At 39.8% G+C, this 23159-nt stretch overlaps 1 protein-coding gene across 2 annotated transcripts; it reads left to right on the forward strand.

The window, feature by feature from the left end:
- Window positions 1–7554: 7554 nt before the first annotated feature.
- Window positions 7555–11508, forward strand: LOC105049664 (oleoyl-acyl carrier protein thioesterase 1, chloroplastic). 2 transcript variants are annotated; one of them, XM_029265988.2, is made up of 8 exons: window positions 7555–7995; window positions 8804–8937; window positions 9018–9131; window positions 9639–9704; window positions 9863–9958; window positions 10452–10539; window positions 10654–10722; window positions 10885–11508. In XM_029265988.2, the coding sequence occupies exons 1-8, from the start codon at window positions 7570–7572 to the stop codon at window positions 11137–11139; spliced, it is 1248 nt and encodes a 415-aa protein (XP_029121821.2). In that variant the 5' UTR covers window positions 7555–7569; the 3' UTR covers window positions 11140–11508. The 2 variants fall into 2 exon arrangements, with proteins under 2 accessions (XP_029121821.2, XP_010927699.2); XM_010929397.4 differs by lacking the exon at window positions 9639–9704.
- Window positions 11509–23159: the final 11651 nt, after the last annotated feature.

Genomic DNA, 23159 nt, shown 5'->3' on the forward strand with positions numbered 1-23159 from the left:
TTCTCACACTCGCTCTTCCTTCTGTCATCATCGATAGCCATCATAAGGGTTCTTCTCTGCTATGGCTCCACCACCTCCCGTAGCCTCCTCCTAACACAACTATCGGCCCTACCCTCGTCGCGGCCATGGTAGCGTGTCTGGTCTTGGCACTAGGAGTGCAAATGAGTCAGATCGGATCGGATAATGAGTGACCAAAATCTAACTCAATAGAAGATCGGATTGGATCAGGTTGGATCCGTGATCAAATTTCTTGACCCAATGGATTATTCGGATCAGATTGGATCCATGTATAACCCAGTCCCGATCCATGAAATAAAGATTCGATTTGGATTTAGATCTGGGTCTATTTGTGTCAAGTTATAAATAACAAGACTAATAAGTAGAAGATCTATAAACAATCTTATTTGCACTATAAATTTTGATCTTAATGCATGAGTCTATTAGAGCCTCCATGTCTTACACTCTTCACCCAAGAATCCAAAAAGTCTAATCACATTTTCCTCACCACTGCCCCTGACTTGGTTAATCTAAATTCAAAATATTCTAATAAAATTTTAAAAGATAAAAATCTAAAAAAATCAATAGAATGAATGCATTTTTAAGAGCAACAAATATTAAAGTAGCATCAATCAAAATTAACATTTATGTAACAAAGGAATAAAGAGAGATGAGGGATGGGTTTGGGTCGGGTTGGATCGAATCATTTGTCTCAAGATCCAGATCAGTCTAAACGTCTTCATGGATCGGGTCGGATCTGATCAGATCAAAATTCAGTAAATCCAAATCCAATCTAAAAAATAGAACAGATCCAATTTTAGAACTCGATCCGGATCCATGGGTCCTTTAAAATGGTTTGGATCAGATCTATGCGAGTCAGATCGGATCAAATTATGGGTCAACCCGACCCATTTGTAGCCTTACTCGATAGAGGCCCACTCCTAATTAGAGCTCCAACCCACCAAACCCAAGTGGATGAAGACCTCCATCTATCGCAGAATCCTGACGATCCCTCCAAACCTCAGCTCTAGCACTATGCAATTGACCTCACCAAGTGCGGCCCCATGGTGCTTGACGCCTTCATCAAGATCAACAATAAGGTGGGTGGGATTGGATTTTTTTTTGTATGAGGTGAGTGAGGTAAGTTTTTTTTTTTTGATAAAGTGGTTCATTCAAACAAGTCTTGTATGAATATAATCAGAGAATCATAAAATAAAATATCTCAAAATCACCTAAAGATCACCTCCAACTCAGTCCAGATAGTTTCTCCAATGTACACAACTATATAAGCTGCCACCCAGTCAGCCATGGTATTCACCTTATGGAGATGCACCTAATCATCAGAGTAGTGCACCCTTCCAGTACCCTCGAGACATCATACAAAAGGGGGTGAGTGGCTCCCTTGCGAGTGCACCTCTGGAGCCAACTCACCATCATGGCTAAGTCTCCCTCTACAATAGTCTGAGTCACCCCCAAGGTCCGCCTAGCAAAAATAATCTCTACTCAGGCTGCATGAAGCTCTACCTTAGGAACTGAAGGCTCCATCAGATGATTCCCCCAACGGCCACAAATCCGGAGTCTGACTCGTGAATCACAAAACCAGCCCTACCATGCCTACCTCTAATACTTCCATCAAAGTTGACCTTTAGATAGAATGGAGGAGGGGGCTCTCAGGAGATTAACACTCGACAGGTTGCTACATAAGCAGGGTGGGAGCTCCAAATCTCCGACGGCTTGGATGTCACATCAATGAGCTTTGCCACCATAATCGAGTTTCCTTTAAAGATAAGCCTCATTGAATATCACCTGGAGTCAAACACCAGGTTGTTCCTAGCCAGCCAAATATGGAGAGCCATGCAAGCCACAAAACCCTAACTACTCTAGCCACATCACCTCCAGTACTACACTGTAGGAGCTCCACAAGGGCCTGAGTGGGGTCCTCCACCCGAGCGATGCCTCGATATAACCCCGTCAGGACCAAACAGCTATTGCCCTCGAGCACTGGAAGAGAATGTACTCAATGGTCTCCTCCTTGAAGTCACAGCAAAATCACACCACCTAAAGATCCATGCCTCGAGCTTGCAAGAGAGATATGGTCGGGAGCCAGCCCTAGGCTACCTTCTAAAGGAATAGGCTCACCCTCGGGTGCACCCCCAACCTCCAGATCCATCGAAGATCTCTATGTCTGATAGGCTCCCTCCAATAAATCTAGTAAAGGTCCCCCATCATAACTCTCGGATGTAGGAGAGTCCCTAAACTCTGATGTCCGAACTTTTGAATCTGGAGGTCGCAAGAGACATCACCCACTCCCCCAGCTACTTATCAAACAAATGGGATATGACTGCTGGGTCCCACCCTCCACCATCAGCATGAAGGAGATCCACAACTCTCATGGATTCAGTCACTTCCACACTGATAAAGGTCGGCCACCGACTAAATGGTAGATCTCTAATCCAAATATCATGAAGGATACCCGTGGAGTGTCCATCTCCCACCAGCCATCTAATCTTGGGGACAACATCAGGAGCATGAGCACAGTTCTCACATCATAAAAAGAAAGTAGTATGTCTAAGATGGACCTCACCACTAGCAGGCCATGGGCCATACCTAGTCATCATGATCGATCTCCATAGAGAGTCTGGACTGAGTAAATCCGTGCAGCATGCCTCATGATCAGGGCCTCCCTCCTGGTGGCTAACGACTGAATGCCTAGACCGCCATCCCTCAAAGACTGGCACACCACCTTCCAATCAAGCAAATGGACACCCCTCATCCTTTCGATTGGGATCCTCACAGAAAGCTTCGAAAGAACTGCTCCAATTTTGCCACTAGGCCTATAGGAAGAACCATGTGTGAAAGTAGGTAAATAAGAATGGAGTTGAGAACAAACCTCACCAAGGTAACCCACCCCATCATGGACAAAGCACGACCTTTCAACCCTTAAGCCGCTCTCGGATTGCTCGCTCGATATCCACACACTCGGCCTTTTCAACTTGTGCCCGATGATAGGGACGCCCAAGTACTGCAAGGTCCTGCTATACTCCCTGATCCCAAGAATATCTCTGATCGTAAGTCGCTGTTGGGCTGGCATCCTCAGACTAAACACAGCTGCTGATTTAAGGAGGTTGACCTTCTAGCCTGAAGTCACACTATAATCCTCCAAAATTCTTTGAAAGTCCATCACATTCTGAAAGAAGCCTGATCGATCAACAAACAAACATCTGCAAAGAGAGGTGTGAGATTGGCTGGGCACCGGGTGCCGACACGCAAGGGTTTAAGGCTGGCCCACAGCCGTAGCGCCAATAGCTCGTGAGAGGGTGTCAGCACAAATAATGAAGGGATATGGGGATAGGAGACAATCTTGGTGTAGCCCAACGTGAAGTAGAAGAAGTCTGAAGGTGTCTCATTGATTAGGATGGCAAAGGAAGGACTCTGAATACAGGCCAAGGTCCAATTGATCCATATCGGATGGAAGCCCAAGTCCATCAAAATCCTCTTGAGGAAGTCCTAGCTCATGCGATCATAAGCTTGCTCCATATCAAGCTTGATCACCATCAGACCACGATGGGAGGTGGCACGTTAAATATCATGCATGAAGTTCTGGCGATAAGAACATTATCAGAAATGCTAAAACCATCGACAAATGCCCCCTACTCCGGACATATCAATTGAGGAAGAATCGGCTTCAACCTGCACACTATCATTTAGCATATATTTTATACATGGTACTACATAAACTGATTGGCCTGAAGTGATTGGGTTTCGAAGCATCCTGTCTCTTCGAAAATAGGGTGATGAAAGTCTACTTCCACCTCTCCAACATCTGGCTGGTCGCAAAACCTCCTGCATCGCCGCAACCACGTCAGTTTGGAGAAGTGGCCAATATCTCCTGAAGAAGAGTGGAGAAAAACCATCTGAGCTGGGGCTTTATCCTCAGCCATGGTCAAAGAGCCCTTTATCCTCCTCTCCAGTAACATCAACCACCAGGTCCCTATTCTCCTTTACCATGATTGCTGCCCCCGTAAGGGGAAAAGTAGTCCAGCTCCCTCCAAGTGGCACCGTCCAGTGGGCTTTGAAGAACTGAACAACCTTCTATTTGATCTCCTCCTCTGAGATCCTCCCCTGCCCCGCTGTGTCCCTGATTGCCCTAATCCAATTCTTATGTCATCGGATAATGGTGGACTGGTGAAAAAATCTCATGTTCCGGTCACCCTTCCTAATCCATTGCATCCTCAATTTCTACCTCCAAAAGATCTCTTGTTGCCGAAGCAGAATATGGTGGGTGGACATAAGCCCCTCAGGTCGGTCAGCTCAGCCTCTGTAAGTCCTCCTCATGATCCTCCCACTCCCGAAGCTTCGAGATAGAGATCACCGTCTCGAGTCTCCTAAATATATCATCCACCTCAATCTTGTTCCACCTCAGCAGATGTCTCTTTGTCAGCTCTAACCTCCTGGTCACACAATACCTAGTATCACCATGGATCGATAGTTTCGAGACTTCTCTGACAATCTCCCACGATCTGGGATAAGAGAGCTAAAACTTCTCAAACCGAAAGAGACTCCGATGGAAAGTAGAGGTGTTGGTGACCAAAACAGTGGGCAATGGTCAGAAGCAATCCTCAGCGAGTGATGAACAAGATGGGCAGGATAGTGGTGGATCCAGCTGGTCATAGCAAACACCCTGTCAATCCTCTCCCATACTCGGATAGTGCCAAGGTGGTTGTTGCAATGGGTGAAGCTTTGCCCCACAAAGCCCAGATCCATAAGACCAGTAGATTGAATGAACTCCTGAACTCCCTAGAGTCCACGTCATCCACTAAAGGCCTGCCCTTTTTTTTATCTTCAAGATCAGTAGTACAATTAAAATTGCCCGCCACAACCGTAGGAATCCTTGGTCTATGAGACTAGCCACCTCTTGCCAAACAATCATTCTTTTTCTATACTCAGTACTAGCATACACATTGGACAAAAATCAAGTAGATCTATTTATTTCAATGATAGCAATACTAGCTGATTACAGCAGTAAAATATATCCACAATAACAATTTCAGCATGCCACACAACAATAATCCCTCTCGATTAATTCTGAGAGCCTACAGCATAGTACTTCTAGTTAGCTTGAAAGTGACGACGAACATGAACCACACTAAGCCCTGACAACCTATTCTCCGTCGAGACACTAATTTCAAGATTGTGTCACCAAACAAGTCTTCGAAAGATAGTGAAAGGATGGTTTCCCCACTCCGCGTATATTCTAGATGAGAATCTTCATTAGTGAGAGTGATAAGAGGGCGAACCCAGCGTGGACTCCTCCGGCATCACTCCATCATCTTCACTTCCCCCGCAGCCAGCCTTGCTGAATTTCCGCAGTCACCATTTTTGAGCCGGCCCACAACCTCCTTGTGGCCCACAATCCCCCCAGCATCCAATTCCCCTTTTCCACCGTTGTCTTCCTACTGATCAATCTGCTGCATCACCGCTGGAGAGGGATTTTTGACGGTGGAAGGCAAGTCCGGTCCCTTTTCTCCCGCCGTCCAGCCACCTGCTCGCCCTCGATTTCGGCCGCTTGCCTGCTGGCCGGTGGAAAGTCCTCGCCACGAGTACGGGAGACAGCCCCCGCCTCGTTCCCGGCTCCACCGCTGCCGCCAGAGACACTCCTCCCCGCCGATGACGACCGCTGGTGGTGCCGGCCAGGGCCACCACCCACTGGAGCAGGTTCACTAGTCGCCGGAGAAGCCGCGGCCGCTGAACCAGTGCCCTTCTCCCCCGTGACCATTCCCGGGCCTGGGGAACCACCGCGCGGTCCAGCCTCCAAATCCGCCACGCTGTCCCGACCCACCTTCTTCCCGTGTAGCCGGCTTTACATTCCGGGCCGGACTTCTGGCCCGTTTTAGAACATGCCCAGCCGCCTCACCCATATACTGGTCAACTGGGCTTGGGCTCACCGCCAAGCTCACCTCCATGGCATCCAGATCCGGACCCAACTCAGTCAGCACCATGAACCCAGACCCGGACTCGTCCGCCTTAACTTGTTCAGCACCTGATTCCATCCTGTCCTTTGCCAATGACCGCTGTCGAACAACCTTGGTCTGCTTTTGCCAACTATCGGAGTCCGAAGGTGATTTCCGATAACTTTCTGATGGCCGAGGGGAGTTGGGACGTGACGGAAGGAACTGGGGGCCAAAGAGTCAGGGTTGAAGTCCTTCATTCTCTTGAACTTCACCGAAATTTTAATCTATCGTGGTCTCCAGATCCTTGAGATAGCGATCCACGGGCCCATCCGCAGTCGATTGACGGTGGGCTCCTTATCACTCATTGCCACTTTTTCTTCCACCACTATCGGAGAAACCAAAAAGTTCTCCAGCTGAAGCTCCTGCCACCATCCATCTTCTTCTCTAGTGGGAATGGACAGTTGTCATCAACATGCCCCATTCGGCACAGCCATAACAAATGGCTGAAATATTTTCACAACAAAAGCTTGCCAAAAAATCCATCATATCCCTGGATAAGGACTCCTAACTTCAAAATTTTTCTATGTCGAGCTCCACCTAGAACCATGCGAATCCCATTTTTCAATAGCGGTCCGTGAACTCATCCGCCGCCATTGGTTTTTAGCCTCGCCACAATCCCCTAGAGCATCTCGGGACTCCAAAACTCCATTAACAACCCTGACAGCCGAATCCAAACAACCACCCTCCGCACCCATTTCATTCCCAGGATAAAGCCCGACACCCAAAGCTCAATTGTCAGTAACTGTTCGACGATGAACCATGGCCATCCTGGAGACCCCCTCAAATCCGCCGCTGATTGAAATCAGATTAGGTGATGGTCTTCCGTAAAGGTAAAAGTCTCCGGTCATATACAAATTTACTCCGATCCTTAAACTCTTTAGCCATCCATTCGACGGCACCCACCAACTAATACTATGCACCAAAATGGGACCACTGCCCTATCTTTTTTCAAAAACTTAAGAATCTTCGTGAAATATTGCTGAATATCCTCTAATTCTATCGGTGAGATTTTGTGTTTCGTCTATCGACACTTCTGTGTATGCCTGTACTGCTTCAATATCTTTACTTCTCTACATAAGAATATTTTTAAATAATAATTTTTAAATAATGAAATGAGATCTGAATCTATGAGGAAGAATCTGAATTAAATTTTTGGAGGATTGACCGATTCTATTTCTCGTTAAAATTAGAACCAGAACGGAACTCTCCAAATCCAACCCAAACGAACACCCCCGCCCCCACCCTATCAATATGGTCTAGCCTCACAGGACAGGACGGAAGGTGATGTAACTGTCGGTGATCGTATCCCAGCCACGATGACCCTGAGGAGATGTTACTGTCGGTGATGGGATCCCCGCCACGATAACCTTGTTACGTCTACGTGTCCTGCACCGTCGATTCGTAATCGTCAAGTCGCCACCTGGATCCAATATCAGCCGCTTCTTTATAATCCAACGGTTCAGATAGATGCCTACTTAAAAAGAAGTGGCATATTCGATATTTTCAAACACTTTAGTGGTATTTGAGTAACTAAAATCGGTCGTATCGACCGAGGACCTTTATGTACAACTCCGGAGGCGAGAGGGCCGTCCAACGCGGAGGGGCGGCGGCATCAGGGGTGCTACGAAGCTTGAGGCGGAGGCCAGGAGTGGAGATGCTGAAGGGGTACCACGTGGCTGGGGGGCCAATCCGGGCCCGAGGGGCGGTGGCGGCGGCCCAATGCCGGGGGCGCGGAGCCGCCGGAGGTGGCCGGAGGCTGTGGGCGGCGGCGTGGGTGCCGTGCTCCCGGGCGGAGACTGCTGCGGCAGCAGCGGGGCTGACGGCGGCGGTGGCGGATGGCGGCGGCGGGAAGGGGCTGGCGGAAAGGCTCCGGCTGGGGAGTCTGGTGGAGGACGGGCTGTCGTACAAGGAGAGCTTCATCGTGAGGTGCTACGAGGTGGGGATCAACAAGACCGCCACCGTCGAGACTATCGCCAATCTCCTCCAGGTTCTCATAAAAATCCCATCTTTACTTCGATACCTCTTTCTTTTTGGATCTTTGGTTCCATTCATTCTTCCTTTCTGGTGTTTTTGAAGCAACCCCAGTGGTTTCTGATTACATTTGATTGCGATTTTGTATTCCTTTTCTTTTTTTTCCCCTCTTCATTCTTGAATTTTTGAAACTGAAGTTCTGATATGGAATTATCTTATCCAAAGAATTTTATCCCATTTTTTAAAAAAATATGGAAATGGCAGAATGGCAACGGATTATATTTAGTATCAAAATTTGATTTTTTTTCTATTTAATTAATTGTTATTGAAACAAAGCTCCTAGAGATTTGAGTTGGACTAGTGTTGGATTTTCTTTTAATTTACTACTTATATTTGTGGTGGTGGTCTGAAATGGGCTCTGCATCATGTATGATTTGCTTCCTTTTGTTTTTTCGTTTTTTTTTTTTTCACTTGTTTTTTCCTCTCTGGAACAGTTCATCTGTTAATTTAATGAGCCTATGTCTGAATTCGATTATTTTGATAGCTCGAGTTTGTTTGTTTGGTAACTCTGAGGTTTATAAGCATTTTTTTTTATTTTAGATTAGCTTTCCTCATTCGGCAACTATTTTATTTCTAACATTTGTAACTTTATTCATTTCTGCGCTAGTTTCTGCTAATTGACTTTGATTCTGTAAACAGCATTCTCCATGTGTGGATCAAATTTCTCCATTGCTGGATTCTGAAATAATGGATTACATGAAGACTACCGGTCATGCTTCTATACAATTTCCATTAACACTTGTTTTACTGGTGCCATGATGCAGGAAGTTGGGTGCAACCATGCACAGAGTGTTGGGTTTTCGACGGATGGGTTCGCGACGACACCCACCATGAGGAAACTTCACCTCATATGGGTGACTTCTCGCATGCATATTGAGATATACAAGTATCCTGCCTGGTGGGTGCAGAGATTTATATCAGTGCTTATCTTCCAATTCCCAAGCTTTTAATTGTAGCTTATTGTGTGCTTTGGCTCAGGGGTGATGTTGTGGAGATTGAAACATGGTGCCAAGGGGAAGGAAAAATAGGCACCAGGCGTGATTGGATTCTCAAGGACTTGGCTTCCGGTGAAGTTATTGGTAGAGCTACGAGGTATATTTCTTATCTTTATTTATTGCTTACTCTTTATTCACTAACCAACAAAAATTAAAACATTGGATGCCGAAGATTTAGTTAGGATAGTTTTTATGGCGTGATGTGTTTTTGCCTATTAATGACAGGGAGTTTCATTCATATTACTCACAAAAAGTATCAGGGACAAGTCTATTCTACTGATCAAATATTTATGAATTATTATTCATTTCATGGGATAAGTGAAGGCTTCAAAACACTTGATTAGCACTGTCAAGTACAAAGGCAGTGTTACAGTGTAGTTGTCTATTTAATTTTCAAAAAGTTTTTGTGTAACATCAATACCAAGGTGGTTAAAATTCTGTTTTTGCTGGAAACAAGGGCTTTTCCAGAAGGTTGATTCAATTACTTGGAACTGAATAAAAGCAAGGTGGAACAGGAAAAAATCTAAGAGAAGACCTATGAATTGTGAAAATCAGTTCAATAGACCATGACAATTTTTTTGGAAACTTGAAATGGAATGTGCAGTGACCGGAAGATTGGCAAAAGGTCGAAGATATGGCCATTTCAGGACACAATCAGGGAAAAAAACTGGTGCTTGAGCTGCTGTAGCTATTTATATCTTTACATATCTAATATCCCTGAAATGTTGTCAGTGCTTTTTTTTTCCCTCAAATTTCATCATTATTAGAATAAATTTAACTGTGAGAGATATCCCTGCTCAGTTTTGGTTTGATGTAATTCTGTGACAGCAAGTGGGTGATGATGAACCAAGACACTAGGAGGCTTCAGCGAGTAAGTGACGAAGTGAGGGAAGAATATCTTGTTTTCTGCCCAAGAACTCCTAGGTAAGCTGCTATTGAAGCTTTTGCTTTCTTCTTTGTATTTAATTTAACATGGCAGTTGTTTTGGTATATGAGGAAATGCATAATCCCATTTAGATTGCTACTTATGATGCACTTCAATTAAAGAAGGCTAGCGAAAGAAGATGAGAACAGTAGGAGAGGGCTTGCTTTGGCTATATCTAATCCTTATTATCCTCACCATCTTCATTTGAGTTTCTCGACCTATATGTGAACGAGAATAGAATTGTTTTCTTTCATTGCTATAGTGTTATTGTGAACCTTGTGATACTTGTTGTGGAAAAAATAAATTTATGGCAGTTTAGTATGTTTATCTTCAGATCATACCCTTTCATTTTGAGTACAAAGAGTACTGGGTAGCTTCATCTTGTGTTAGTTCAGGCTCTGTTATTTTCCTTTGCTTCTTTTCCTCTCAGAAGATAACACAACAAAGTGATGCATAATAATATGTATATGACTATCTAGTGTGACCATGCAGATTAGCATTTCCAGAGGAGGATAATGGCAGCTTGAAGAAAATTCCCAAACTTGAAGATCCTGCAGAATACTCACGATTGGGACTTATTGTAAGTTATTTGCCTAATTTAAGCTGCAACTTCCTCTATGCTGGGGTAGTTTAATGGATTTTACATAAAATATGATTTGTTTCCCTAAACACTTATTCTCTTGAAAATTTACAGCCCAGAAGAGCTGATTTAGACATGAACCAACATGTAAACAATGTCACTTACATTGGATGGGTCCTCGAAGTAAGTAGAATAACAAAATATCTATTCTCGTTGCTAATTTAAGCTATCAATAAGTTTGGGATGGAGACAATTCGAATCTGTCTTTTGTCTTGCTGCTTTTGTCCATTTACTTTCAGTTCATTTCCAATTCTTTTGCTAATGAATTTATTTTATATACAACAGAGCATGCCTCAAGAAATTATAGACACCCATGAACTGCAGACAATCACCCTGGATTACAGGCGAGAGTGCCAGCATAATGACATGGTTGATTCTCTCACCAGTCTAGAATTGGCAGATGATGATACTACAAATGGCTCTGCCACTGGAAAGCAACATGAGCAAGCGCACCGTCCGTTTTTGCATTTCTTAAGATTGTCAGGCACTGGACTTGAAATAAATCGGGGCCGCACTGAGTGGAGGAAGTTGGTTCGATGATGTTTTTGTTAGGTGCATTTTAGTTGATTCGTCCCAAAATTTAGTCCTTTCACCATTTCAGTTCTCTATTTTGGTTATTACTTCTATTGTGTCTGCTCTTTCGAATGCAAGCATTATGCAGTCATTTGTTGTACTTTTCGTCCTTTCGTCAATCATGTAATGTAAGTGCTTAGATTTTGCAGCAATTTTTTTGGTCAATTGGGCGGTGAGGTTATTTTTAACTGGGAGACAATTATATCAGTTTCATTTGCTAAGTTTGATACTACCATTTATGTCTGATTATTAAAGTGTTAAATATGAGGTTCTTGAGACGTGGGAGAACATTCAATTCTCAGAATGAGTATCTAAATATGCTTCAACATTCTATAATTGTGCAGAACAATACTTTCTCTCTCTGTCTCTCTCTCTCCACGCCCCCTCCTTTCCTTCCTCTTTTTTTCTTTTTTTCTTAAAAAAAAAGATTTAGTGTTCTTTTAAGATGCTTGAAATTGAGATAAGCTTCCGCAATGCTTGAAACTGGTGGCTTCTTATATATTGTCTTCTATAGTTCTATTTGCTCTATGATATTTCACTATTTGGTTTCATAGGAATTCTATATCATGTTTTAACTTTGTTGAACATTATTTCTCTTGGAATCATGATTATGTGCAAGTGTTTCTGTAGCACAATTTATCTTCAAAATGCGGAAAGAAAAACTTTTCTAATCATTGAATAACTTGCTAATTCCACTTAAAACAACCAAAATTATGATGAGAATTTAATAATAATCCAATAAGCTACATTTATGCTCTCTCTCTCTCTCTGATTTTGTATTTGAGTTACCTTTTCTTTGGATGGTACGTACCTAGCTAGTTTTCCTGCAAACAGCAATTTTCATTTTGTCTTTTCTCAAAAGAAATCTTCTCTTATTTTCCTATATATATATATATATATATGCTTGTTGGCATGCACCAACTACTAAATTTTAGTAGCAGTGATGTATTTTGCGTGATGATCTTGTGGATTGCAATTTTTTTTGGAGCCTTTAAATTCATAGTTTTGCGATCTAGAATCTAATCTCTTCAACCCTTCAAGTTTGGCTTGCTGTGTCTCATCTAATGCACCATTATCAATTTGCCCTGGTGCTAATAATAGCCCACATTTCATGATGGATGAGTGTTGTGTGGGTTGCCTTGCTGGTTTCTATGCAGGAACCTATGCATCCGTCGGATGGGAATCCAATGGTAGGGTTGCAAACAAGTCGATCTGAGTATTAGATTGCTCGAGCTGGGCTCAACATACAATGCAGCTTCTCCACTCAAGCTCGACCAGAACTTGATAAATGTTGTTCAAGCACTGCTCATATAACCTCTAAGCTGAGCTTTGAACCAGCCGAGTCAAGCTGAGCTTCCTGTTATAACTACTGCTGGGCCCTGTTCAAGCAAGACTTTGCTTATAAGCTGAGCTCTGAAAATTGTTTGAACTTGACTGAGTTATCCAACTTGGCCAGGTCCAAGCAAGCCCTTGTCGAGCCGATCATGAGCCGTCTATGAGCAGTTTGGATTGTTTGCAGCCTTATCCAATGACTCTAATACACCATGCCTGTCTCGCTTGCATGCAGATGGAGAGGCAATGTTGTGATGTATAGGGGCCATTACATATGATTCATGGTAGCATCCAAGGGCTCACAGATTCCACGAGTTTGCAGCAACGAGCAAGGGAACCCCCTTCCCCCTAATTGAGGTGATGATATGGAGTGGAAGGCCAGAAAACCATCATGTGTTCATTTGTGCTAGGCTTTTTGAGTTGATGCATGATGTTTGGCTGCAGAACTTGTGGAACTAAGCCAAGTTGCTATTTTACCAACTTTGGCTTAGATATCAATTTGTATTGGTCTTAGGCAATCTTAGTTCAAATAAATCATTGTATTTTTGGATATTAATCTAAACAACATCATTATATTTGTTCAGTTTTCTATCAACTTCTTATAATTTTTAATTCTGAGATCAATATATTAGACTTGCCTTTACCATCTTAATTGATATTCTGATATAGCATCTGAGAAATTTCTTAACCTTTCCATCTCGATTGAAATAAACTAATATTTACAGTTCATCTAAATGCTGGCTACTCAACCGGATTGCAAGGCCTTATATCTTAGTGAAATTTTGACAATGGGCTTGTATAAGCAGTGTATTTTAAATAACTAATATTAATTCTCTCAAGAAAACAAAATATTTTGTGATAGTTGTAAGTGAAATTTATTTATCTGGATTCATTTTCACCCACAAATGCTTCATGTATATTTAAGTAAATGATATACTGACAGCATTCTTGTGTTTTGTTCCACATGAAAACTTTAATGAGGTTTGGAATGTTCAGGCAAGACCCTGACAAGGAAGTTTTTTTTTTCCTATGTTTCTGAGGAAGCTGACAAGGAAGTTAGTAAGCCATATAGGCACTCTGACCATTGGAGTGAAGCAGGCCATGGCAGGGAAACAGGGGTCAGATGGAGTCAGTTCTCAGAGGATCTGTCACACAGTAAAAGGGAGGAAAGTCCACAAACAAGCAAACAAAGTACTGCTGAACACTTGGGGAAGACTTCAAACCTGGTGCTGTACTCTCTTACTGGAGCTGTATGTTAGTGTGCCAGCCAGTCGTTTCTTAGAATAGAGATTTTTTTTAATTATTTTTTCGATTGGGTGTCCGTTCCAACTTATTTCAGAGAATGAGATTAGTTTTAAAAACTTCATTTTTAATAATATTTTTATTATTAAAAATATCATTTCAAATAGTGATTTTATTATCACGTCAGCAACTCTTTCAACTCTTATGGAAACCTTCTTTTCTAGAAAAAAAAAAAAAACTAAAAACACAATATAAAATGACGCTTATAAAACCGTCATTAAAAATGATATTTATAAAAATATCATTTCTAATTATGTTTTTAAAAGTACATTTTAAGTGATATTTTTATAAGCATCATTCACAATGGCGTTTTGTTGGTTTCTCACAGAGCTCACAAAGTTTTGTTAGTGTATTACACGGCATACAAAGAGTAGGATTTGGTTTATCGACCCTTATACCAGCATCATTCAAAATAATATTTTTTAGAATATCTAATAAATTTAGAGGAATTGGAGTCGATCCCAGAGTAAGATTAAGAGGTTAGAAAGGGAAATTCAATTTGAGGTTCATTGTCTAGAGGAATCAAGCACTAAATTTAATAAAAGATCATTAAGAATTATTTTTTTTTCTTTTAAAAAATTAGATTAAATAAATTATAAGAATGAACTCTGAAATTTACTTTCAATTAGTACTTCAAAGCAATTATGAGATTTCATTACGCCTCTTATAAACCATTTATTGAAAACTTAGTAAAATTTTAACTAAATTCTAACAGTAACTTTCTTTGTAAAGAAGATAACCAAAATCAGCAAAATATCTATAATGGCACATCTATATTTTTTTTCCTGTAAATAAGATCTGTTCAACATTCACAAAATTTATAAAATAAAAAGACTAGCTACCTCAACTAGGTAGCAGGCATAAGAGAATACAAATATATACAACAAAGCTAGTTAATTACTTAAACAATTATATTCATACAACTGACCAAAGAAAACTATGACAATATAACCTATGCACCACAAGGCCGTGGTCTCCCCCTTGGTCGCTTTGACCTTCTTTGAAAGGTCATCAAAAGCTGTTGGGAGTCCCTCTGAATCATTTGCGATACACTCTCTCCTACATTAACAGTAGGGTCTACCACATCAATATCAGTATGAACTAAACCTCGCCCTCACCCTCACCCTCAGCCTCGACCTCTGCGCACAGGTGGCCTATCCTCTGCCACAGCAAAACTAGCATCTAGCTCTAAATCCTCATGATCCTCATAATCATCATGATGCTTTGGATCAAACCGGCTCGATAATGGAGCAGTGTCCATTTGCTCAGTAAAAGATGGCATTGATGATGATGAACGATCCAAACTGCTCGTATCATGCTGCATCTTAGAGATATGTGGAGAGCCCAATTGCCACATCTCTGAAAAATATGGTGATGCCATCGAAATATATGGTGATGCTATAGGTGATCGAGTATGATAAATGGAGATGTGGTCAGATTGCCCAATATCCTAATATATATATATATATATATATATCTGATAGTGTCATTCAATTGGCCCAATATAACCAATCACTTCGATTCATCATTAGCAGTGATGGCACGTTATGTAAAAATTGCTATCTCATCCACACGCTCCATCTGCATAAATCATACAACAAAGTTAATAATTAAAATAAAATAAAAATTTAATAAATTAAAATTCAACATGACATTGACATAAGACACAATTTCTATGGTCTTACCAAAATGCACACAGTAGAACTCTCACCCTCATATCTTGAAACTGTATACCGAAGCTATCCAATGATCCGTACTATAATTCTAAAAAATCGAGCTATGTAGTCCTCGGTATAAGGATGGCCTCCCAATATATGATCACCATGAACTATGTAATTTCATCGTACATTCCAAATAGTGATATACTCAGCATGCTTGATATGTTAGTCAACATAAGCTCTCCCTCATCGATCAACCCGATGAAGTCGCTGTCTGGTATCAAACTGCTATAGAATATTCTAAATCCGACCAAACTGCCACAGCACACGATCTGAAAGGTACCACTCCATCACATCAAAACAAATAAAGCAGTGCCCTAACAGCCCATATATCATATCCATCCGTGCATATCTATGATAATATGGATAATATCTCATCTGTGTATGGCTCCCACAAAAACTGATAGAGTTAAAGATAAAGTTGGATCAGTAAGCTCATTTTTTAGTAGATTATGAATATTATAATACTGTACGTAAATCAAAATTATCTGTTTACATATATCAACCAATATATCCAACTGGCATCTATAAACCCATGCCACCTTCGTCGACACGTGGAGAACGTTGAATGCAATATTCTATCTGCATGACAGTGTGCTTATATTAATTGAATTTCATTGAATCAAAATTAATATTTTTATACCTATATCTTCAATGTGCGTCTAGCCTGAATAGAATATTGGGGTCTTGCTGCTCTGGTGGCATCTCAAGCAAATATCTTCACAATGGGCTGATAATTAGTATCATCTCCTATACCCAAATCTACCAATTTCAAAAAAATTATACATAATATATCCAATCAGAACTACAATAGAATATAAAAAATTAAAATTTATATCACATATCTGTAATAATACAAGATAACCATAATCTCTGACTGATCATGATAAGAACCCCAGCACAATCCTGTACAGATAAGCTAGTATTGTATTACCCCAACTGAGCCTATGAGCAAAATCTAAATCCTCCAATAATGATAAAAATATCAACTTTATCTTATTAGATGAAGTATCAGACAAAGCATCCCGTAGCAATGGCAGTACCTAATCTCTGACATACTGTTGTACCATCTTCTCTGATGCACCATCCCCAATGTGTAAATATCAATAGTGATCATCCAAATACTCTATCCTTAGTTATGAATGATCAAAGAACTGGGCCTTAGGTTCAAACCCTAGTAACCGGAAGCATGTAGCCTGCCACTCTGGAATGCTTTGCATGGGATCAGCTCTTGTAACTGCATCACCATCAACTATTAGTCTGGTGAGGATACTAACATCCTGTAATATGATGGTCGCCTCACCGAATGAAAGGTGAAATGTGTGTATCTCTAGGTGCCAGCTAAGATATATACACCAATTTAGTACTTATCATCTACGTACTGAGCAAAATATATATCAATTTCTTGGCACACAACTAAGACATATGAACAAGGATATTTATAGATTGTCTACTTTTCACATGTATATATCTTAGTATTTAGTGCCATGATTTGGCTATTACCTCCGGCCCTTACACATCCACATTGCTTGTGTAATAACTTGAACCCCGATTCAAATTGAAAGGTGTAATACTATGCTGATTTGTTTTTATTTGATGTTGGATAATCTTTGTGGCAACATAAGATGTGAATAAACTATGTGGCTATTCCAGCATATGTCTATTTGTTTGTATATGCCTGATATGAAAGTACTTAACCAATCGATAGAATGTCATTTACACACATGATGTAATCAGGACATTTCTAGCTCCTTAAGCACACTATTGAAGACTTTCAGACAAATTTGTCGTTAAGATGTCATATCACAATCCACCATCATGTGCAAGTGTCCAACCTTCAGGCTCCAACGCAGACAACTAATTCCAAGCCTCCTCATTTACCATCTTAATCATTTCCATATTGAAGTTGAACTTACGTACTTGATGAGTACTATCTGCTTGCCAAACCATCTTTTTAAATTATACATTGCCTCAAACAAAATCAATGATATACACATGGTGAACTCCATCCATTTGATTCATTAGCAATGGCACTTAAAATTTCAGAATGCCAATCAAAGATTAAACATGTGCCATCTACTTCTCTGACAACATGCATTCTCAAATTATAAAGAAACCAATTCCAGCTAGTGAGTGTTTCCTCATCGACAATGGCATATACGAGTGAAAATATTTCATTTTCACCATCAGTACCTATGGCAATAAGCATTTTACCTCTATACTTTTCATAGAGGTGGGTGCCATCGATACTGATAACAGGACGACAATTCTAAATCTCTCAATAAATGGCCTAAAAGACCAAAAGACATAGTTAAGAATCCTTACATCGAAAGCACATGTATTGCAGAAATTCCAACAGACAATGGTATTACGGTTTGCATTTTGGAGGGCTGTCATGTAATAAGGCAACTTCGTATAAGAGGTGTCCCACTCTCCATAGATATTAACCAAGGCCTTTTGCTTCCCATACCATGCCTTTTTGTATGAGATAGTGTAGCCAAGTTACTCTTTGATACTTACTATAATTGCTTCAATATTGATACTACGATCTTTCTCCATAATATGTTGAACCACAGTACCAATGAGTTTTGAATTGATATACTTGTGGTCTCAACTTAGACCTTCATATAGGCAAGTATGAGGATCCTTATATCTGCTGAGAATCCAAAAATCCTTCTTTTTCAAAAATAAAGCACATAACCTCTACTTGCATTCATTTGCACTGCCACATGATACACACTGGATTGCCCAAGTTTTTGACTTGGACTCAACTATGATATATATAGATCAACATCTCTCTTCAACTCCTCTTTACTTAGGAAGGTCATATCTATTGAAAATTTATTCATTTTTGAATTTCAAAATAAATAGCCATCCTGCAAATATTGACTAGTAGCCATTCCACTACCATTAGGCATGTCCAAAGTAGTGAAAAATTATGGTGGGTCATGCAGTCGTTTAGGCTGGTCATTATATTGATCTTCATCCTGATGCATACCATCACCAGGTCAATACTCATCTTCATGATCTTCATCTGACTCAATACCTCAATTATCAACATTAGCTACAGTGATTATCCATTCATGGCCTGTGTTAATCTCATCAGTTTGTCCCACATATAGGGATTCATTGATAATAGGATACGTCATTATAGGGTTTGTCATAATAGGACTTTTCATTATAGGACTTGTCATCATAGGACTCCTCTCATCATTCCTCAAAGAATCATAGCACAGTGGCACTGTGCTAAGGTAGTTGGGACCCACATCCTGTAAATCATGATTAATCATGAAACTTGACCAGCCATGTGTGGACCTTGGAGAAAGTGATGGAGTATTCCCTGATTGTATTAGCAAGCTTCTAAAATAATCTTTATTGTGGATGGTGCCCGTAGCATTTGCAATATCGGGATGGACTTCCTCTTTCTCAATATATAATTTCAAACACTTGCATTCAAGACTTTTTACAAAAAATGGAAGCATCTCCTCCACATCTTCATCATCCTCAACCAATGTTGCAACATATTTAATTTGCATCGATGGTCCAAAATAACAGGGCAATGCCATTTCAACTTTAAATAAAATTGGCCCCTATCTATTTTTATGGAATTATACAATTTCCCTAACAAATCATTGTAAGTTGTTGTAATCCTCAATCTGATTGAAGAAGTAGGATGTACATTATATTCTATTCCATCAACATCACTCTATATTGTACCGTCACAATACAATAATATACGAACACATTCTGTAGCCATCAGCTTCACAAATTGTTCCAACAAAAACATATCAATATTAAGAAAAAAATGGGCAAATACAAAAGAGAATGAAATGTGCTTGTCTATTCTAGCTACATATTACTAACAATGATATTTTTCATTTTGGATTGAAATGAACTGATCTATAAGGGCAGAATGAAATTGTTCTTACTAACTATCTTAGATTATTCATGCAATGTAGGGCAGAAATATGTGAAAAAAAACATATGGGCTTCATAGAAAAAATATATTCCTCATGCAAAATGTTTTGGTCACAGATGAGAGAAAATGTAGAAAAAAAATATCTAGTAGGGGGTGGGGCCAGATTTTTCTTTCTCTTTTTTCTATGCCACAGGCTGCACAGAGCTGTAGGGGGTGCGAGCTTCATCGAAGCTGATGCCGGGAGGGGGGGTGGAGGGCAGCGGAGCCGGTCGTGGACGATGCGGTTGCAGGCAATGTGAGAGGGGAGGCGATTTAGGGCTCGCAAAGGTCAGGGGACTCATCGCGGAAGAAGGAAAGGAGAGAGGGGGGAGCCGGCCGTGGATGACGCGGTCACAGGCAGTGCGAGGGGGAGGCAGTCAGGGGCATACGGAGGTCGAGGGACTCACGACGGAAGAAGGAAAGGTGAGAGGGGGGGAGCCGGTCATGGATGATGCGGCCGCAGGCAGTGCAAGGGGGGAGGCGGTCGGGGGCACGCAGAGGTTGGAGGACTCACGGGGGGAAGGAAGGGAAGGGGGGTAGAGGCGGCTGCAAGGGACCTCATCTCAGGCGGTGCAAGGAGACAGAGAGTGGATCGGGGTATGTGGGGACAAAAAAAAAATGCAATTGAGAATGGCGTTTCTAAAAGTGCTATTTTTTTTAGCGTTTCTTAAAAGCACCATTCTCAATGACGTTTATTTAAGCACCATTTTCAGTGATGATCATATGATTTTTTTAATTTTTTTTAAACCATCATAAATTTCAATGTGGTGGGATGGGGTGCTGATTGGGCACTAAAAATGTTATTTCGGATGATATTTTTACTGATACAAATATTATTTGAAATAATATTTTTTAAAAAAATTTTATTTTTAGAAATAAGATGAGGGCCACTCCAAAGTAAAAAGAGGGCCACTCCAAAGTAAAAAAAAAAAAAAAAAAATTCTTAGTCTAAAAAATGACCGGTGTGCCAGTCCTATTTATGATGTACTTTTTACACAAATAAGACATCTATTCAAATGATTGGTGCTATGGGATGCAAGGATGTGACATTTAATAAGGTGGTGTCTTTTGGGACCATGGGACTTGCAACAGGCCATTGTACCAACCAAACACTGCCTGTAAAATGTGAACAGGTTTAGAATAGACTCTGTTTGGACAAACATCAAAAGGTTGTTTGGATTTTTCTGTAAAATTGGATTAAAAATCTTATAAAATTTAAGAATTAAAATAATATAATCAACAAAATCATAGGTTATAGACTGATTAGATAAAATATCCAGATATAGTTTTGAAGGGGATAAATCCAAATCTCAAAAATTTTGTCTAATCTAGTCAGTAGTTTATGATCTGGCTAGTTGTATTAGCCGAATCTACGAATCTCATCAAATTTTAGGCTCAATCTTATAGAAAAATAGGAATAGGCCATATAAATCATTACATAATCTGATGGTGTGTGCTTCCTACGGAAGAAGAAAAAAGTTGCATAAACGAAGAGGACAATTAAAAGATAAGTTCTTACGTATTTATTCCAAACCAATATGATTAGAACCACACCACCTTCCTCCTGACGTGTGGGCTTGCGTGTATCAAAGAAACCCTCACTCTGGCAAATTTGTAGCTTCTGTTAAGTTTAACATGCCACAACTTGCAACACTCCAAAAGAATGACAAAGCTATTAATATATGAAGTGCTTGAACATAGACATTGGGCACTCCATTATTGACCCTTTCTCTTTTTTTTTTTTCCTTTTATTTTCTCATGTCAATTACCATTTTGCACGAGCATTGCTAACAGACATGAGAAAGAAAATTATGTCATACCAAGAATATTGGAGGGAATCCAAGAAGAAAAATTTAAAATTTTCTAAAACTTTTCTCCATGCATTTTAACCTTATCTTTTAATTTTATCTTTTAAATATTTATGATACCATTAATCTCTTCATTACCGTACTTTTAATTTTTGACTGTTTGACTTCTAATTATAGGCCTTAATAAATCAGTAAAAGTTCAAACGGTCTTATACATTTAATCTCATTTTTATTTTCTGACTATTGAGCTCTTTATTAAAGATCTTAATGGGTCAATAAAAATCTAAATGATCATAAACGATCATATTGGATGGTTATAAAAGAACATGTTGAGATCTAATTTTAGATATCCGATCTAAGCCTTACCCTGTCTTCCTTCTGACTTTTTCTTCAAATGCAATTATTTTTTTGGATGCTAAAAGGATCTTTATTATCCTTCTCCACGATGGTGCTCGTAGGCGGAGGGTCCCGATCACATCTTGGAGTGGTTTCTCTAATTTTTCCTCCATGAGGAATGGGAATATACCTTAAGATAGTGTCCTGCACATTTTCAGAATTGATCATTTTTATTTTTTAATATTCTATAAATTATTTATAATTTTTTTATAATAAAGTTTTGTTTAGTTTTTAAAATCACAGAAAGAATTCTTTAAGCCCTATTCCATTAATCTAAAGCATAATTCCTCGGATTGCCATTAAGAAGATAACAGAGTACTAGATATTCATTGCTTGAAAATTTTCTTTGGTGATCTTTGGATAGAGATGAATAATCAGTGTTTATAGAAAAAAAATATGGACATATTCAAAAGATATACATGCATATTGCCTTTAGATTAGCAATGCTAACCATCTATTTCCAATCCACATTGCTTTATTATTTTTTTTTTGGTAAAATTACTTTGTCAGTCTAGGCATATGTATTGTATATCTTGTTTGAGATCCCATGCCCAAGTATATAAATAACTAGAAGGATTTGGAAACATGCACCGTTTACTGCACCATACATCTTGCTTGCTAAATTAACGAAGTTTGTGGACAACTAAAATCAAGTGTAGAGTGAAGGATTTGATAAAGAAGTAGCTTGATTCATTCAACTGTGTCCATTATTATAGCTTCTTTCTTGATGTTGAGGGAAACACATGATAATTGGGCAATTGGTCCCAGTCTTTGGTCTTATATATCAGATTTATTTCAAAATCATCAATTTTGCGCTTCATCATTGGGGCCAGATCATTAACTCATCATCGTATATTGTTTTTATATTGCTATCTCTTTAAAGGTGTTTGAGTTTAATTCTAAAATTAATTTTGTTATAATGAAAAATAGACAAGTTAGTATTCCAGATTCTTTTGGAGCCCTTTTCTATTTTGGAGCTACAATAAATAAACAAATTTTTTCAAGAGATACTCAAATATGGTAAGAAATAAGAAGCCATAAAAATGATTTCCTAGCATGCATTAGGCTGTATGAGATATGCTATTCATGTATCATAGAAAAATCATGGCTTTCCATTCTTATGCATATAGTTGCCTACACATTTCATGGTGTCACTAAAATTGTGATCTATAACTTTGGCAATTTTATGTTCTATTATTCATTAGTAATTAGTCGACTATATTTATTGGAGTCCACTGCCTCATTAATCTGGCACCAAACTTCTATAAAACTAATGATGCTCACATCAAAGACAATATTTCTCATCCTAATTTTGGTGCTATTAGAAGATATTGGGATGGCTTGAAGTTGTTCATAGTCGTAAGCATAAGCCTGAAACAAATGAAATAGATCCAACTAAGTTAAAATGTACGAATCATATATTGTAATTATGTTATCGAATCTATTCTTGCCACAATTAATTACAGAGTATTT

This window comes from Elaeis guineensis, chromosome 8 (genome assembly GCF_000442705.2).
Source record: "Elaeis guineensis isolate ETL-2024a chromosome 8, EG11, whole genome shotgun sequence".
Classification (NCBI taxonomy): Eukaryota; Viridiplantae; Streptophyta; class Magnoliopsida; order Arecales; family Arecaceae; genus Elaeis; species Elaeis guineensis.

Excerpts from the sequence above, each read along its gene's own strand:
- LOC105049664 (XM_029265988.2), top strand. The coding sequence starts at position 7,570 with ATGTACAACTCCGGAGGCGAGAGGGCCGTCCAACGCGGAGGGGCGGCG. Across the intron at positions 9,959-10,451 it reads TTCTGCCCAAGAACTCCTAG|ATTAGCATTTCCAGAGGAGG; the intron begins GTAAGCTGCTAT and ends GTGACCATGCAG. Across the intron at positions 10,723-10,884 it reads ACATTGGATGGGTCCTCGAA|AGCATGCCTCAAGAAATTAT; the intron begins GTAAGTAGAATA and ends TATATACAACAG.